The sequence below is a fragment of the Ahaetulla prasina genome, chromosome 5 (assembly GCF_028640845.1).
Source record: "Ahaetulla prasina isolate Xishuangbanna chromosome 5, ASM2864084v1, whole genome shotgun sequence".
In the NCBI taxonomy this organism is placed as follows: Eukaryota; Metazoa; Chordata; class Lepidosauria; order Squamata; family Colubridae; genus Ahaetulla; species Ahaetulla prasina.
The window spans coordinates 56,518,273-56,537,609 of record NC_080543.1 but is presented as its reverse complement, the minus strand read 5'-3'; the positions used below and the strand labels follow the sequence as shown (position 1 = coordinate 56,537,609).

The 19,337-nt window shown below is 36.1% G+C and overlaps 1 protein-coding gene across 10 annotated transcripts in view; it reads right to left on the bottom strand.

Annotated features, from left to right (window-relative positions):
- Positions 1-19,337, bottom strand: part of ITSN1 (intersectin 1) — a 104,271-nt gene that overhangs the window by 83,608 nt on the left and 1,326 nt on the right. For 9 of the 10 annotated variants that reach the window (XR_009155564.1, XM_058186893.1, XM_058186895.1 and 6 more), the window contains exons 2-5: positions 9,327-9,366; positions 8,080-8,138; positions 7,360-7,452; positions 4,189-4,252 (exon numbers count right to left, since the gene is read on the bottom strand). Coding sequence is in view for 8 of the 10 variants with exons in the window: in XM_058186893.1 (XP_058042876.1) it covers positions 4,189-4,252; positions 7,360-7,452; positions 8,080-8,107 (185 nt within the window). In the remaining 2 variants the exon portion in view is untranslated. Of the gene's footprint in view, positions 1-3,210; positions 3,270-4,188; positions 4,253-7,359; positions 7,453-8,079; positions 8,139-9,326; positions 9,367-19,337 lie in introns of those variants that run through there. The other variant, XM_058186898.1, reaches the window with a different exon arrangement.

The window sequence follows — 19,337 nt, the reverse complement described above, 5'->3', positions numbered from 1 at the left end:
AGATAAAAAGCAATAAATATACAAAGTTAAAAATCAATTTAAAAAACTTATTCAATGGTGGCCGAATTAAAACCGTCAAATTGACAAACCTAAAATACCCCATATAAAATTACAGAAGATTTAAAAATTTAAAATTAAAATTTAGAAATTTAAAAAGTCTAAAAAATCAGTCCAGTCCCGCTTGAATAAATAAGTGAGTTTTTAATTCCCGGCGAAAGGTCCGAAGGTCAGATATTTGGCGCAAACCGGGGGGAAGGTCGTTCCAGAGAGTAGGTGCTCCAACAGAGAAGGCCCTTCCCCTGGGGGCCGCCAGCCGGCATTGCTTGGCGGACGGCACCCTGAGGAGACCCTCTCTGTGGGAGCGTACGGGTCGATGGGAGGCATAGGGTAACAGCAGGCGGTCCCGTAAGTACCCGGGCCCTAAGCCATGGAGCGCTTTAAAGGTGGTAACCAAAACCTTGAAGCGCACCCGAAAGACCACAGGTAGCCAGTGCAGACTGCGCAGGAGTGGTGTTACCCGGGAGCAACGTGGGGCTCCCTCAATCACCCGTGCAGCTGCATTCTGGACTAGCTGAAGTCTCCGAGTGCACTTCAGGGGTAGCCCCATGTAGAGAGCATTGCAATAATCCAGGCAAGAAGTGACGAGAGCATGAGTGACCGTGCATAAGGCATCCTGGTCCAGAAAGGGGCGCAACTGGCGAACCAGGCGGACCTGGTAAAAAGCTCTCCTGGAGACGGCCGCCACATGGTCTTCAAACGACAGCCGTCCATCCAGGAGAACGCCCAAGTTGCGCACCCCTTCCGTCGGGGCCAATGACTCGCCCCCAACAGTCAGCTGCGGTTGCAGCTGACTGTACCGAGATGCCGGCATCCACAGCCACTCCGTCTTGGATGGATTGAGTCTGAGTCTGTTTCTCCCCATCCAGACCCGTACGGCCTCCAGACAACGGGACAGCACTTCGACAGCTTCGCTGGGGTGGCCTGGGGTGGAAAAGTACAGCTGAGTATCATCAGCGTACAGATGATAGCTCACCCCAAAGCCACTGATGACCTCGCCCTTCTCTGCACTTCTCTGTTGCTCTTCTCTGCACTCCTTCTAGAGTCTCAGCATCTTTTTTACATCGTGGCGACCAAAACTGAATGCAGTATTTCAAGGATGGCCTTATCAAGGCATTATAAAGTGGTATTAACACTTCACATGATCTTGATTCTATCCCTGTTTATGCAGCCCAGAACTGCTGGCTCATATCTAAATGGTTGTCCACTAGGACTCCAAGATCCCTCTCACAGGTACTACTATTGAGGAAGGTATCACATATACAGTACCTGTGCATTTTGCTTTTTTTGCCTAAATGTAGAACCTTACTTTTTTCACTGTTGAATTTCATTTTGTTAGATAGCGCCCAATGTTCAAGTCTGTCAAGATTCTTCTGTAACTTGAGCCTATCTTCTGGAGTGTTGGCTATTCCTGCCAGCTTGGTGTCATCTGCAAATTTGATGAGTTCCCCATCTATCCCCTTGTCCAAGTCACTGATGAAGATGTTGAAGAGTAATGTGTAAGTAGAAGTTATTGGTTAAAGGGATTAAGTAAAATGTGGAATAAATTTGTTAAAATTCTAATTCCGGATATAATCTTTTTGGGGGAGACAATTGGAATTTGGCCAATTAAAAATAATATAAAACGTAATGAAGTGATTAAAGAGGAAAATATAGAAATTATTAGAGATTGGATAAAAGTTATGGAAAATGAAAGGAGGAATAAAGAAATTATTGAAAAATTAGGGTTAAGTTGGTTTGAAAAAATACAGATAAAAAAATGGACAAAAAAACTAAGGGAAAATTATTCGATAAATAGATGTGAAACTGAATTTGAATATTTAGTATCTCGGATTATGAAAGATGAAATTGGGCTAAAGGGACTCGTTAGTAGGGTTTATAAGATTATAAATTCTGATGAAAAATTACAAAGAGTGATGAGGACAAATTGGGAAAAAGATCTTAATATTGAAATACCAGAGTCAGATTGGAATGTGAATTGGAATAGTAGAATTATGAGAACTTTATCTATAAGGATTAAAGAGCACAATTATAAAGTTGTTTGGAAATGGTATTTGACTCCAGTAAGATTGTCACAAATGGATAAAAAAATTAGTAAAAAATGTTGGAGATGTGAGATGGAATTGGGGACTTATGAACATATGTGGTATAAATGTGATAAGGTTAAAAAGTTTTGGCAACAATTGGAGAAAATGATATTTGAAATGATGGGGAAAGTAATAACATTGAGAGTGGAAACTATATTATTGTTGGTAATTAAGGAAATAGAATTAACAAAATATGAAAAAGAATTGATTAGAATTATGATTATAATAGGTAGAATTATAATAGCTAGATATTGGAAACTAGATGTGATTTTTAGAATAGAAGAGTGGAATTCTGAAATGTGGAAATTAGCTTTAAATGATAAAATGACATGTGATATTAAAATTAGAAGTGGTGTGTATAAAAAAGATATTTTCTGGAAGACCTGGAAACCTTTTGTGGACTTTGCGCTTGGAACATTGGACGCTTCGGTACCTGTACCTCGAGAACGTGGATTTTGGCGATTGTGAGGATATATCCGAAGACCCAAATCTTCCTTTTTTTTATGTATAGCACAAGGGTGTAATAATGTACTTTCTTTTTTTGTTTGTTTGTTGCAAAAAAGTAATAAAAAAAAAAAAAGAAGATGTTGAAGAGTACTGGGCCTAAAACACAGCCTTGGGGTACTCCACTGCATACTTCCCTCCATGTGGATGTAGTTCCATTGAGGACTAGGTTGAGTGCGGTTGGTCAATTCTCTTCCAGGATATATTTTTGACTTCAAGTTTACAGCCTTTGTATTTCATAGTATATCATAGATAAAATTGATTTTATTTGTTTTATTTAATATTTTTATCTCATGTTGATTGCATTATTACATCATTACTTTCAAGGTGAAAAACATACAAAGTACTCCTTTCTCCTCCTATATTCCCCATAACATTCCCCCTGTGAGGTGGTTTGGGCTAACAAAGAGTGATTGGCCCAAAGTCACCAGTGGCTTTCATGCCTAAAGCGGGACTAGAATTCACAGTGTCCTGGTTTCTAGGTGAAATTTTAAAACAGAATGTCACTGTATCACCGTATTTTAAGTATTATGCTGCAAAAACGATTAAATATCAAACTTACCATATCTGTGCTAAAATTGGTTGAGGTAAACCAGACTGGAAAAAAAAATTCCTGGCTTGATCACCTGCCAAGAAGGAATGTATTATTTCAAATGTAAAGTTGTACGGATAGCAATAAAAAGTAGTGGTAAGGAACCTGTGGTGTCTAATGCTATTGAACTATAGTATATTCACAAATTCTCTATCATCTGCCCGGCTAGTTAAAGCATCTAAGTATAATTTCAAAGGAACTTGGAGCAACAAAAGTTCCCTTCCCCACAGTAAATAATTAATTCTTTTATCATATAGATAGAATAGAATAGAATTCTTTATTGGCCAAGTGTGATTGGACACCCAAGGAATTTGTTTTTGGTGCATATGCTCTCAGTGTACATAAAAAAATATATTCATCAAGAATCATAAGATATAATACTTAGTGATAATCATAGGATAGTAAATAAGCAATCAAATCATACTAGGAAACTAAATAAAACAATAAAAATTAAAAAAAAAAGAAGATGTTGAAGAGTACTGGGCCTAAAACACAGCCTTGGGGTACTCCACTGCATACTTCCCTCCATGTGGATGTAGTTCCATTGAGGACTAGGTTGAGTGCGGTTGGTCAATTCTCTTCCAGGATATATTTTTGACTTCAAGTTTACAGCCTTTGTATTTCATAGTATATCATAGATAAAATTGATTTTATTTGTTTTATTTAATATTTTTATCTCATGTTGATTGCATTATTACATCATTACTTTCAAGGTGAAAAACATACAAAGTACTCCTTTCTCCTCCTATATTCCCCATAACATTCCCCCTGTGAGGTGGTTTGGGCTAACAAAGAGTGATTGGCCCAAAGTCACCAGTGGCTTTCATGCCTAAAGCGGGACTAGAATTCACAGTGTCCTGGTTTCTAGGTGAAATTTTAAAACAGAATGTCACTGTATCACCGTATTTTAAGTATTATGCTGCAAAAACGATTAAATATCAAACTTACCATATCTGTGCTAAAATTGGTTGAGGTAAACCAGACTGGAAAAAAAAATTCCTGGCTTGATCACCTGCCAAGAAGGAATGTATTATTTCAAATGTAAACTTGTACGGATAGCAATAAAAAGTAGTGGTAAGGAACCTGTGGTGTCTAATGCTATTGAACTATAGTATATTCACAAATTCTCTATCATCTGCCCGGCTAGTTAAAGCATCTAAGTATAATTTCAAAGGAACTTGGAGCAACAAAAGTTCCCTTCCCCACAGTAAATAATTAATTCTTTTATCATATAGATAGAATAGAATAGAATTCTTTATTGGCCAAGTGTGATTGGACACCCAAGGAATTTGTTTTTGGTGCATATGCTCTCAGTGTACATAAAAAAATATATTCATCAAGAATCATAAGATATAATACTTAGTGATAATCATAGGATAGTAAATAAGCAATCAAATCATACTAGGAAACTAAATAAAACAATAAAAAATTGTAAAGATACAAGCAACACGTTTTTGTCATAAGTGGGAGGAAAGATGAGAAGAATAATAGTAATACAGTCTTAGTAAATAGTTTGACAGTGTTGTGGGAATTAGTTGTTTAACAGAGTGATGGCGTTCAGGAAAAAACTGTTCTTGTGTCTAGTTGTTCTGGTGTGCAGTGCCTTCTAGCATCATTTTGAGGGTAAAGTTGAAACAATTTATGTCCAGGATGTGAGGGGTCTGTAGATATTTTTACAGCTCTCTTTTTGACTCGTGCAATATACAGGTCCTCAATCAAAGGCAAGTTGGTAACAATTGTTTTTCCTGCAGTTCAAATTATCCGTTGAAGTCAGTAATTCTTACAACAGTTATTGTGATAGGTCAGTATTATTTCTTCTACCATTAAATAATGTGTTCCATGTTCATTCTGGAACAGCTTTACCCATTTTTCCCCTCTCCCAGTGGGTGGGTTTTGGGAGGAGACTGAATAGTTCTAGAGATAATCAAATGAACTAAAAATAATTTTTAAGAATCATTTTTAGTAAGTTAAGTAGCAGTTACTAAGAGCATCATAAAAAGGTATTCATGAAGTCTATAGTTGGTCTAAAACCAGAGCCAAAACATTCCTGCTGGCTCAGATCTAGATCCTCCATAAGTTTTGAAAACTCCTAAATAGTCTTGGATTATTACATATCTCTATTTCTCCCTAACATCAGATATTTATAAGCATCATGCATATAAAGATTCCATGTAACTAACAAAAACAGAACTACAATATTGGGACTAGGGAATTAGCATTTTCAATGACTGTATCTAAGCTTGGAATTTCTTCTAATGGAGGTGTCTCATATTTTTGATAACAGTTTTCTGGACATTGTTAAAAATCTTCTTTTTGCGGGCCACTTTCAATGTACTGTATAATACTGCCAATTTTTTGTCAAATTGTAGAATATTGTGACATTTTATTTCTGTTCTGAGTTGTTTGTTGCTATTGTTTTAGATTTTAATTTGTATTGTCATGAACAGCCCTGAATTTATTATATTCATCAAATTTAGAGACTGCCCATCTCACTTATAGAGTGAATATTAGAGTCTCTGATATAGGGATACTAAAACTTTAAACATATTTCAAATCCTTCAAATTTAGAACAAAATCTCTCATGTTCCAAATATTTTGTTCTAAAATTTAGTTATTTTTATTTATGTTAAATTTGCTGCCTAGGTCACCTGGGGCTTTTATTTCATATAGTTCAATCATTCTGTCATCTTATAAGATTTTTTAAAATAAAGTCTCAAACCATGCAGATTTAGAGAGTGCAGTAATTAATAAAAAACTGCAAGGTTCCATTGCTGTTGCTATCATCTACATATCAATAGAAGAAAGGACAGTCAATTAACAATATACTGATGTTTGCCAATAAGTAAGCTTTTTGCTATTTTTAAATTCTATGATATAATATATTGTCTCATTCTGTATTTTGGAGAGGGTTGTCCTTGTGTTTTGCTTTCTATTTTAGATAGATTATCAAATGGAAAATTATGGATTATACCTATGCATTAAAGATAGGGTTGTTATGCTGTTGAACTTTCAAGCTACATTATATGCATTGTGAAAACAGGATTTGAAAGAAGCCTCAAGACAATCATAGAGAAATGTATCTGTTGTTCTTATGCAGTTCACTAGCAGTAGTGAATTGAATTTATTGCTATTGTTCCTTTGCTGAACTCAGTGATATAGGTTGTTGTGGGGAAGGAGATAGGCAAGACATCAAAAAGTAGCAATCAATTTAGAATTCTAACATTTTAGTGATTCTTTTAAAATTATACCTCTGAGAAAATATTTTGAGTGGAACATTAATTACCTTGTAGGTATGAATACATTGATTTCTACATTACTATAATAGTGAATTTTTGCAACACTACCAGTTTGACTGTTGGAAAGAGGCTTTAGGGAAACATGTCTGAGAGATTCTTGGTCATCCAGGTCACGGTTGTCACGGTTAACCTTCAGCTATACAATTTGGGATGAACACCCTTTGAATGGTGTGGGAATAGGAATGGATTTTCACTCAGGTGACCATAAGGACACAGATAAACCTCCAAGTGCTTCAACAACCCTCTAAAACAGGGGTGTCAAGCTCAATTTCATTGAGGGGCGCATCAGGCTCTGATGGGGGGGAAGAGGTTGGATGTAACTAGGGTGGCTGTGACCAGCTCAATGTCACTCATGTTGTGGCACCTGTGGTGGCCCGAGTGCTCTGCCAGTGAAAACGGGTTCCCGAGCTCTGTTTTCAGCTGCAAAGGCTTCCTGAAACCCTCTGCCAGCGAAAACAAAGCTTAAGAGGGCAGCCCTTGGCCCTCTCAAGCTCTGCTTTTGCTGGCAGAGGCACTGCGGGCCAGTCCTTTGCTGTTTCCAGGGCAGCCCCAGGGCCAGATCTAAGCACCCCCCAGGCCGGAATAGGCCCCCAGGCCTTGAGTTTAACACCCTAGCTCTAAAAGAATGCAAATTATTAGTTGTCTGCAAGGAATATAAATCCTTCCATTCCCCACTATCCTGTCAGAGCTGAAGAAGCTTTTTGGATGAGAAGCGAAATGTCTTCAAAGAAAAAACCAGTTGCCTCCTGAAAAAGCACCTTTGGAAAACGTGTTACATGATACTATGGATGATCTTAATCAAACAGAATGATTATGGCATTACCAGTGATAAATCCAGATATTGGTTTCAGACTGTGGAATTGTTGATCATGCTTTGCTCTCTCTTCCACAGTTATGGCCCAAATGTCCAGGCTACCTAATTCAAACAAAGAAATTGAAATAGGAAAAAACAAGTATTATAAAGAATGGTATACCTTCTTAAGGAGCTATGGAGAATTTAAACATTGTCAAACTTCTTTTTAAAAGCCACAAATTAAAAGAGTTTTACACAATGCCTTCCGCCTCAGGTTGAAGGAAGCAAAGCTCACTAATTAAGCAAAAAAACAATATTTACTATAATAACCTAAAGAGTAACATAAGTACAGGCTGAAGAATTGGAGTTGAAATTGGCAGGTGACCAGTAGAAATCAGCCATGATTGTATTTCTGATCAAATGCCTCTGCATTTTAAAAATCAGAGACAGTAGAAAAAATATTCTATCACTATTATGAATCATGTTATGATGGCATAGCCCCCTTCACCAATGCCATCCGATATGTTAAATCTTTGGACTTCAAAATTATTTCTCTAGCTCTTGTTCAGGCTGCTTTTATCTCCAGCCATCCTGATGTCCCTTCTTTAAGGTGTTTTGCTAACTTCTACAATTATTCTGAAGAATGAGATACAAGACTTTTGGCTCTGCAAATTAGAGTACTTTTTCTAACACAAATGAAGTTGTTTTCTCCCTTAAAAAGAAATGTCACAAAAATATTTTAATGCTTACCTCCAAAAGGTGCTGGAAACTGAGCCATGATTCAGCTACTTTAAGTAGCTAATAGATGTCTGAAATAAATGCACGTATAAAAACAATTTGGAATTATTAAAAATATGAAAATTAGAGACATAAATACAGGAAGGAAGGAGGGAGGGAGGGAAGGAAGGATTCCATTATCTTTTTCTTAACAGCATTAAGTCTATCACAAATATTGTTACAAGTTTATTCTAAAGAATTTACATAGTTGATTATTTTAACAAATGTTGTCTTAGTATTCTAGATTATGATAAGCAAAGATAATGTGATAGAAAAACAAATGCTATAAATTTAAAAAATGATGCTTGTTTAATTAGAATGATAATATTTAATTTTATATAACTGCACATCAGCATGCATGGAGTTCTACAGTGCTTAAGCAGACTAATTCTCACTGAAGCTCCTCATCAACTTAATAGCTCTCTTCTGATCTTATTCTAGTTTATAATGTCCATTTTTGGACCACGGTACACTATTGGTTCATGATCAACTTCTAAACGTTAGGAATATACATAGCTGCCAGCCATGAAAGCCAGTTGTGACTTTGGGCCGGTCACTCTCTCTCAGCCCAATCCAACTCACAGGGTTGTTTTTTGGGGGAAAATAGGAGGATATGTTTGCTGCCTTGACTTATTTATAAAAATAATAAAGGTAAGATAAAAATAAATAAATCTTAGGGAATTAGGGTCTCATTGTCAAACCTGACACCAAGGATATCTGATATATGTATAATTATTTTTTCAATATTAAATCACATTTTAGATTAAAAGAATTGATAGTTTATAAATCAATCTTATATTAATTTGCAAAAACAAGGCAATATTTTAAATATACTGTAATTAGTATTGATCCATCTACATTTTTCAATTTCTTTCAAAACAAGTAGCCTGGAAACTTTAATTTTTTCCAATGTTATTTTAGTCATAGATTAGCATAGAGCTAATATAATAATTGTGCTAAAATAGAAATAAAAATAAAAATTCATGTTGATAAAACAAAGTAAAGAGAATTACAGAATACAGGAATTAAAATGCAAAATCCTGTAACATTAACTTTACAATAAATAATTTAATGCTATAAATATCTATTTTTACAAAATAAGTAGGCAGGATGCCAACATTTCATGTTAATGAAATAAGATTATGAAAAGAAGTTTCTAGCAAATTTATAAAATATAAGGCATACAGTAATCTCTATCCGATATACTCCTACTACAGTACCTTTAAGATTTTCAGGGTTTCAAATTTCAAAGCAGACATTCTAAAAACAAACAAAAGAGGAGAATGAGGGGATTCTTTTTTTCTTTCAAGCACTCTTTCATGTTTTTATTTGCTAATATAGGCATATACTTTGTTTTACAACAAGTTTATTAAATGTAACAACTAGACATGTAAAAACTACACTAATACAAACTAAAAATACAAAAGGATAAAAATAAAAAATACAAAGTGCAGAAAATAAAAGAAAAAAATGAAAGGAAAATAAAAACAAATACAACAAGAAAAAGCAAATACCTTCCCTCTTATACGAACACATAAACAATGTTAGTAACTGATCACCTTCTCTTAAAATACAACAAACAATATCTACTTCCCATACCTCATGTTTTATCCATGAACAAATACTCATTGATCAATACTGGTCAGCAAAACTTACTAAAGGTTACCAGAGATAACAACTTATCTATTTTAATCTTGGTAAAATAAATCAACTTTATACTTCCTCCTTTTAACAATCTTGATCTTTAATCCATTCAAACAATGTCCTAGAACGTAGTTTCTTTTCATTTTTCTTTGTTGCTTCTTAAAAGAGCCTTTCCTTCTGTTTACCTCGTGTTCAAGCTTCAAAGGCCCATCACATCATGTTTTGTTTTAAGAATTCAAAACAACAGCATTTTCCCATAAGAAGGATTCTTACAATTTCAAAATCTTACTCTAAATCTATCTAATCACCTTCTGCTGTTTATTAAAAAAATATAGTCCTTAAAATTTGTATTTAAAGTTTATTTTGCTAAGAATTGAAGGAAACTCACTTGGTGCTATAAAAAATATTGGTCCAAAGGTTCCTAGCTGTTAAAAAGCAGTTAAGAAACAATTTCCAAAAGTGATTAAGAAATTAAGAAAGTTACATTACAGTTGGGAGCTTGGTAGAAATCCCTTGACTCAAGTTCAATAATAAGGGAATTTGCAATGATACCACAAAGTTAATAAAAATTCCCTTATCACTGGTAATCCACCTATGATTAAGTGATTGGATAAACAATGCTGATGCAAAATGTAAAATTTTAGAAAAATCTCCAAAAAACGAAAACCCTCTTGAGAAATTGTGATTGCCAAGAAATCTCTTCAAAGCCATTTTCAGGAATCTAATGCAATGTACATTATACCATACAATAATTACAAATGTAATCCTATCAGAACATCTTTGTTTTATAAATCCATTCTACATAAGATGAACAATATTCATTTATTATCAAATTTAGATACTATTCATCTTATTCTCAGAATAACACTGAGTGGTTTATAGATATACAAATAAAAACACAAAAAATTATATGAACACACAATTTACATCAAAGTTCACCAAAACAGGAGCCAAATAAAAACGAAGATAAAATTAATTATAAAATTAAAAGGTGGCAGGAGCTCTTTTAGGGTGGTAACCTAACTTCATGCCAAGTAGAGCTTTAAAAGTAATTGAGCAAAAGCCCTCCTAGCCACAAGCGGAAGACAGGAGTCCAAGAGAATCCGCAGGTTATGCATTAGGTCTGCCTAGTGCAATGCTACTTTATCCAAGACCATATACAAAGGAACCTCACATCCACAGCCATTCTGTATTACCAGGGTTCAGCTGAAGCCTGTTGATCCCCATCAAGACACCCACAGCCTCCAGGCATTGCGAAAAGACATCACAGCATTATTTCATTCACTGGGACAGAGATACGGTATGCTCATGATACCTCATCCTGTGCTGATGGATGATCTCACCCAACAGTTTCACATAAATGTTAAAAAGGAGTGACACATCAACAAGCCCTGAAGGACTCTACAAAAAAGGGTCTATGAACTGGACCTCTCACTTCCTATCAACAGCGACTGGGACAAGCCTCAAAGGAAGGAGATGAGCCTGCACAAAATTGTGCCCCACCCCCAACCCCCTGAGTCAGGCCAAAAAGATACCATGGTCATAGTACTGGAAACCACTGAGAGATCACTAGCCCATCCCACTTTGACCAGAGATCATCTAAAAATATGACCAATGCTGTTTCTGTCCCATATCAGGGCCTGAAGCCCAACTGGAAAGGATCCAGATAATCTATTTCATCCAGGCTCTTCTGGAATTGTAGTGCCATCATTTTCCCTAAAAATTGTCCCATAGGGTCTGGCAAAGACTTGAGGAGAGGGCTCACCAGCACCCTCTTAAAGGGAACTGCGAACATCCCTCCCAACAATGAAAAATTCACCATCACTCAGACCTATACACATGTCATTTCTGAGGACAGCCTTGACAGCATGAAGAGCATGAATCTAATTCCTAGGTGTTGTTTTTTTTTAATTTACATTTATATCCCGCCCTTCTCCGAAGACTCAGGGCGGCTTACAGTGTGTAAGGCAATAGTCTCATTCTATTTGTATATTTACAAAGTCAACTTATTGCCCCCTCAACAATCTGGTCCTCATTTTACCTACCTTATAAAGGATGGAAGGCTGAGTCAACCTTGGGCCTGGTGGGATTCGAGCCTGCAGTAATTGCAGGCAGCTGTGTTTTAATAACAGGCTATCTTACAGGCTGAGCCACCACGGCCCTAGGTGTTGGTATTTACAGTCTGGAAGACCCTGCCCATTTCCTCAGGTTCAACAGGATCAAATTGTTCCCAGATTAACTGAGTAAATTTACAGCCCAGGCATCTCCATAGGACTTGTCCCATTGTTGGCATCCAACTGGGATCAATTTTATCTGCCAATTGCCCATCCTCTGACTCCTGTTGAAATACCCCCTGCCTATCACCGCCTGAATATTGCAACTCACACTGAACTCCCAAAGCCTTCATCCTGTTCCCAATACTGGCCTTCTAGCTTTCTTAGCTGGGCATCCCTCCATCCAGCCACATACATCCAACATCCTACAACCAACACAGCATTAGCTCTCAGCACCTCTGCAATCCTAACCCCTCATCCAAAAGTGTCATTTTTCCCAGTCTCTCTAACTAGCCTTTAGCTAGAAATTCAAGATGTAATTTATTTATTAAATGAATATCCCACGTTTCTATTTATAAATCACTTAAGGTGGCTTATAGCAATTGAAAATAAAAGTTATAAAATAAAAAACAATAAAATTAAAATCAATATTAAAATCTGAATCATTAAAATCTAAATGAACTGAACTGCATAAAGCTTATTTAAAGATATTGATTTTCATTATTTTCCTTAATGCTGGCAGGATTTTTTGCAGGATTTTTCATAGCCTACCTTTCATAACCACACAGAACAAGGCCCTCTACTCAGTAATAGAGAGCTGACCTTCTGAAAATAAAATGATCTTCAAGTGAATCCACTCATTAAAATAACCAGGGGATGAGCCCTCAAAGAGTGAGGGCCTAAACATTTTAGGTCATATTTATGCAAAAATATTTAAAATTGAAATGGGTTCAGTTTTCTAAGCACCGCTGTATTTCTAAGAGTACATGAAGAGTAACACAGATTATAAAATCTGTGATTATAAAATGTATCAGTCTGTTGTCAATTTCCTGAGCTCTTCTTAATCGTCTAAGGGCTCTCTTGCCAAGCTGTTGGGATAGAAGCTTGCCAAGATTCCTGAAGATAATGTTCTGAAGCAATTCAGGCATTTGCCTGCTACATGGCCTGCAATTCCACAGGTGGGCACTTAGCAACTGGTATTTTAGCAGTGTAAGTCTTGGCTATGTATATCAGGGCTTTACAATAGCAACGCAAACCAAAGTCTCTCCTGTTTGTTTCTGCTGCAGGCAGGGGTTTCTATTTGAATGGTTTCTCTGGTATTCCAAGTCTAAGGAGGCTACAGAGAAGAGAACTGAGTGCAGATAGGCTATAAAAGCTCTTTCTCTTATTCTTTCCTCCATGTCTCAACTCCTCTAATTGCCCATCAATTATAACACAACATTGGAACAATTCCTCCAAACTCTTGTCTGCCAATAACTCGTTTCTCAATTTGCCAGCAAGTCTCTTCCAAAACTGGTCAAAGCAAGTTTATTCCATTCCAAATCCCCGACAGTGTCTGGAAATCCAATTTATACACACCAACTCTGCAATGACCTTTGTGAATTTCCCAAATCGCTGTTGTTCTTCTTTCCAGTTCATCACACATCTTTGCATGAAATTTGGGTAATAATTCAACAATTGATTTTTGCCTTCAATAAGGAGCATATCCCTTATGGTAGCCCCTTCTTTCAGTGAACTCAGAACAAAGGCAAACCTGGAGTGATTTGCAAAAATTTCACTAGTCCCAATAAGAGGGACCAGAATGACTTGGATTAGGGTGGGTCCTTGGCTAACAACTGGTGGAATTTATTTAACACCAGCAACAAGGATAAGTTAAAACCATTACAGTCCCCCAGTCACATGATCAAACTTCAAGATGATTGACAGGCCACCTGCACTTATGGCAGAGGTGTGTTTTAACTCCCATCACCTGCCTATCTTTTCCCATCTCTGCCTTTTAGTTGCCCTGCATAGCAACACTTCTTGGTGGAGGTGGCAACATATGACGTGCTGGGACTGAAATAGAGGCCTAGGACCTTTTAGCAATCTCAGCTGGCTGCTGTCCCATCAAGCCTCTACATCAGCCCCAATGCCATCCTAACACCACTGCCAATGAGGATACTACCTCAAGATCCACATCATGGCATTGGCCAGCCATCCCTATGCCATAACACAAAGCTGCCCTTGCCCCACACACTCCACCAGCCCAGCCACCCCCACCATCACAAGAAATCAATGTGCAAATGCAGAAGTGTGGGCACAGCCTTTTTGCAAAGCCTCAGAAGCATCACAAGATGGCAGTGTGCAATTTGGTGAAGGGCATGTGCAGCCTCAGGATCTTTTTAATGTTGCATCTAGTTGTTTTATGTTGCATCTAGTACTTATAATTTATCTTAGAATTCTGCAATAATTTATTCCATTGAGTCTAAAGTAGAAGCAGAGGTTTGTTTAACATTGATGTTTGCCAATACCTATTAATCAGTAATATATTAAATTTTAGATATTCTATCATTTATTATATTACAGATGAATGCACACTCAAAAACAATATCTATACATATCACTGTCACTCTTCATTGTTTCATGCCCCAAGTGAAAATCAGAAGAAATCTGATAGCATGCTTTTGGACTACCGTAAGAAACTTGATTAAAATTCATAAGCTTTCATGAGATGAAGTATTAATATGCATGTATGTGTATATTCAAGTTGCAGTAAAAAAAGAATATGCCTTTTAATCAGTTTTGTTAATTGGAAAAAATGTTATCACATACTTCTGGTTTTTGATTGCTAGGACTCAAATGGTTTGAACTAGCACATAACTATGTGAGATAAAGCAAACCAATCTAGCCCACCTAAGATAACTTTTTCTCAAAACATCCAACTAGTATGATTCATTTTTGCTTGATAATTTCTAGCTGTTCTCACATTCCATGTACCAACTATATATGATCTTATAAAGCAAGGAATACAGGTGGTCCTTGACTTACAGCAGTTCATTTAGTGATTGTTCATAGTTACAATGGCACTGAAAAAGTGACTTATGATTTTCATATTTATGAGCGTTGTAGTATCACATGGTCACATGATTAAAATTCAGGTACTTGGCAACTGACTCATATTTATGACAGTTGCAGTGTCTCAGGGACACCTTTTGCAACCTTCTTACAAGCTAAGTCAATGGAGAAGCCAGATCCACGTAACAATCAAGTTGCCAAATTAACAACTTCAGTGAGTCACTTAACAAATGTGGCAAAAAAGGTTGTAAAATGGGGCAAAATTCACTTAACAAATGTCTCACAGAACAACATAAATTTTGGGCTTAATTGTGGACTTGAGGACTAGCTGTACTGTTGTGGCTTCAGGAAATGTTTTTCATCAGTAACTACAGAGGTGCATTTAATCATCTAGCATCTAATTGTTACAGCCTTGTACATACTGTACAGTTTTATTGGCAACAATATCCAAGTGGTTTCTCACTACTTTCTTCCAGGCATGATTTACTGTACAGTATATTGCCTTCTCCTAGGTGAACTGAATTTCCTCATACTTCACTTGTTCTCACTCCTGTTGCAGATTATTTTTAACTTTAAATCCCTATTTAAATTCTTCTTGCAAATATGATTCTATTAGAGCCCATGATCCAACCAGCATCATATTTAGAGCCATTAGAATAGTCAACCTTCTCATGACACTGATGTTAATTAGTTCATTCATTCATTCCCTAGAATTTTATTTAATAACTACAGGTAGTCCTCTACTTATGAACACAATGGGAACCAGAACTTCTGTCACTAAACAGTCATTTAATCAAGTATATGTGCCCAATTCTACAATCTTTTCTGATGAGCTCCTTAAGTGAATCCAACTTCCCGCACTGACTTTTCTTGTTTTAAGTGGCTGGGAAAGTTGAAAATGGCAATCATGCAACTCTGGGACACTGCAACCATCATAAATATATGCCCTTGTCAAGCATCCAAATTGTGATCACATGACCATGGAGACACTGTGATGGTTATAAGTGAGACTACCGGTCAAAAGTCACTTTTTTCAACATAATCATAACTTTGAACAGTCACTAAATAAATGGCCTTAGAAGTATTATTGATAGATTTAATTATTATGCATTTGTAGATTTTCTCCCGGTCTTCTCCTTTTTTAGAATATTACTTCTAACATGTAAAAAAAAAAGCACATTTCACAGATGTGTATCATGGAGAAAAGGGAAGCTTTTTGCTAAAACTGTCAATTAAGGTTCATAAAGTAAAGAAGCTGAACACTGCTCCAAATTTTTGCCAACTTTTACTTTTTTTTAAAATTTAATTTTCCTGTGAGTAACAGGAGAATTGTTGTGTTTTGCATAAGTATGGTAAAAGGTAAAGCTTCCCCTCACACATATGTGTTAGTCGTTCCCGATTCTAGGGGGCGGTGCTCATCTCCGTTTCAAAACTGAAGAGCCAGCGCTGTCCGAAGACATCTCCGTGGTCATGTGGCCGGCATGGCTAAATGCCAAAAGCACACGGAATGCTGTTACCTTCCCACCAAAGGTGGACCTATTTTTTCTACTTGCATTTTTACGTGCTATCAAACTGCTAGGTTGGCAGAAGCTGGGACAAGTAATGGGAGCTCACCCCATTACGCAGCACAAGGGATTCAAACCGCTGAACTGCCGACCTTTCGATTGACAAGCTCAGCGTCTTAGCCACTAAGCCACCGCGTCCCTTATAAATATGGTACTCAGCTATAATTATCAGTTATTGTACAACAGCAAAACTGGAAGGAGACAGACTTTGGCTTTTGCAGGCAACAGAGAACCAAGGCCCAAAAGGAAGTATTCTTTGCAGTTGGAGGCTCAGCATAATAGGGCAAAGGCAAATTTGACCCAGAAAAGGAGCAGATATCTCATACTTGTGTTTTCTTCCCTGTTTCCCCAAGCACAGATCTAGCTAAAATAAAACTGTACATGATAACATCTCAGTTGGCAGAACTGATTGATTATGTCAAGACTTTCAAACTAAGCTGAATCAAGCCTGGTAGTATTTGAAAGGGATCATCAGAGCTGAAAGCTAGGCTGGAAAGTTGAAAAATATAAACAAAGCAATCTAAAAACACTTTGATATGCTCTCAACAAAATCGTATAGTAGGAGTCACAATTCAAGTTTAGCTTGAAAAGAGTATTTATTTTATTTTTTATTTACTGTATTTGTTAAGGCCACTCATCTCCAAGAAGACTCCGAGAGGCTTACAATATGTCCAATAAATATGCTAAAAACACAACTAAAAACCTTACGACTGCCCCAAATTTTTATTTTTCTATATCTATATCTAATTTTCTGTACGTTCTATACTATTCTCTCATAGAAGCCCAGTATGTTTACAAGGATTTTAAAAATAATCTCATAATAATACTAATAATGCTTTAAAAAACATCATTTATAATTCATATAAATCAGAAAAGGAAAAAGATGACTAGAAATCAGTCCTAAAGTTTTTGTTATCTCATAAACTAATAAGTAAGCAGGGCCTGACTGATTTCTTTAAAAAAATAAACCTTCATCCAAACTCTCACATTTTACCTTGAACTGTAAGGAGCTGCTTTTGAAAGGAGTTCAAATCAGATCAGGGCTAGTTTTGGTTAGCAAGTTACTCATACATCACAACAGCATTATCAATGCACGGTAATCTGATAACAATTAAAAAATAAAATTAAAATAACAATTAAAATAAATTAAAAAGAAAACAAAAACAAAAAAACCCTCAAAGGGCAGTCTCAATGGACCACTAGGTCTTTTTATGCTGTTAATTTTCTATGTTTCTATTTCCAGGCACAATTCAGGAAGATATTCATAAAACTTTACTTAATTTGACCCTATTTGAAATGCCAACTATATAAAAGTTTTGTAAGGTTTTATATATAAAATCCATATTATATGAAATGCTGAATTTAGTATCATCCTACCTGCATTTTCAGACTCTCCCTTATGAAAAGTTTCCTACAGTATTTGAGGTTGTTTTAAATTTACCTTATTGGCTTCTTTGTAATTTACTGGATTTTGTATTCATACTCTATTAACAACTATGAAGAGTAGCTGTGGTTGAAAAGGCAAGATATATATTAAATAGAATAGTCAAAACTGAGTGCATGGAGTAGCTTTTGCTAATTTTACCAGCTAGGCAGCATGGATCCAATTTAAAGGCCTATTTAAAATGCAGTGTACAATGTTTAAAATCCTAAACAGACTATTATGGAAGGGGGCAAAATCAGAATGCCCTAATCTGGGGCAATGTAAATATTTCAGACTATAAGCACCATAGATTTCAGCCAGTAAAGATTAAAAATGCTGATTCAGCCGAACAAAGTTTGTTCAACACATACTTTGGGCTTCAGATTGAGAAAGGATAACTATGTTCTGCAATAAATCTTTATAAAACTCACTCAAATTTAAGACAATTGCTAGATCTAACAGTATTTTAGCTTTCAAGTGCATCATCTAGAATTCCCTATTCAAGAATTGTTTCCATTTTCATTTTTAAACTATCAGCGACTCTTTGTATTTGCTGTAAGTTTTTTTTATACATCCTCAAACTTAATATTGTTCAGTTTTATTTTAATATATGATAAAGCATTTAATTATTTGTTTTCACCTTCTGGCAAGTTGGTTGAAACTTTAGCTGAAATACATTTAAGCTTTCCTACTGGTTACTTTTACTATGTTATTACTTTATATGCAGTTTAATGGTTTTTTTAATATTGCCTATTTGTAACTTTTTGTATTTCTGAAAGTTGCCAGATCCTGCCTCTCAAACTTCATTTTGAAGCAGACCGAGGACTTCTTGCTTGCCTTATCATTACAATGTAATTTCTGTATGCTACATTATCTAGTTTCCACTCAATTAACAGTATAAGAAATAAGATTTTTATAAAAGATAACTTCCCTGGAAGACCATTTTGGGGAAAAAAAGAAACAATAACTTAACACACAATGGAAATTGACTTAATTCTTAATGCAGTGGATGCCCTGTTTTCTGTCTGTTCCAAGAAAACAGAAAAGTTAGATTCCTGAAGAAACAGATAATTCTTAAAACTAGAGGCAACAAGATGTTCTGCATCCCTATGCTAAATCATACCATAGTTATTTACCCCCTCATAGACGCTGACATTTCATCTTCTAACTGTTGAACTATATTGAGCACAAGATAAAGTCTGCTGTGCCTTTCATTCATTAGATATTACCATTCAACTAGTTATCTGGGATTTTTCATTTTTAATACCCTGTCATCTAAATCAAATTTGGCCACAAAATGCATGGAAGTGGTGGGGGGGGGAGAGAAATGTAACTTTCTTGAATACAGGCTGGGGGCGAAGGGACAGTACCAGACAGTGCAAGGCCAGGCAGATGCAAAGATGTAGACTTTTTACTAGTATTTGTTTTGCCAGAAAATGTCAGCGCCTAATGTAAATGAGATTCCTCTCAATGAGCCATGGCTGCCAGGGA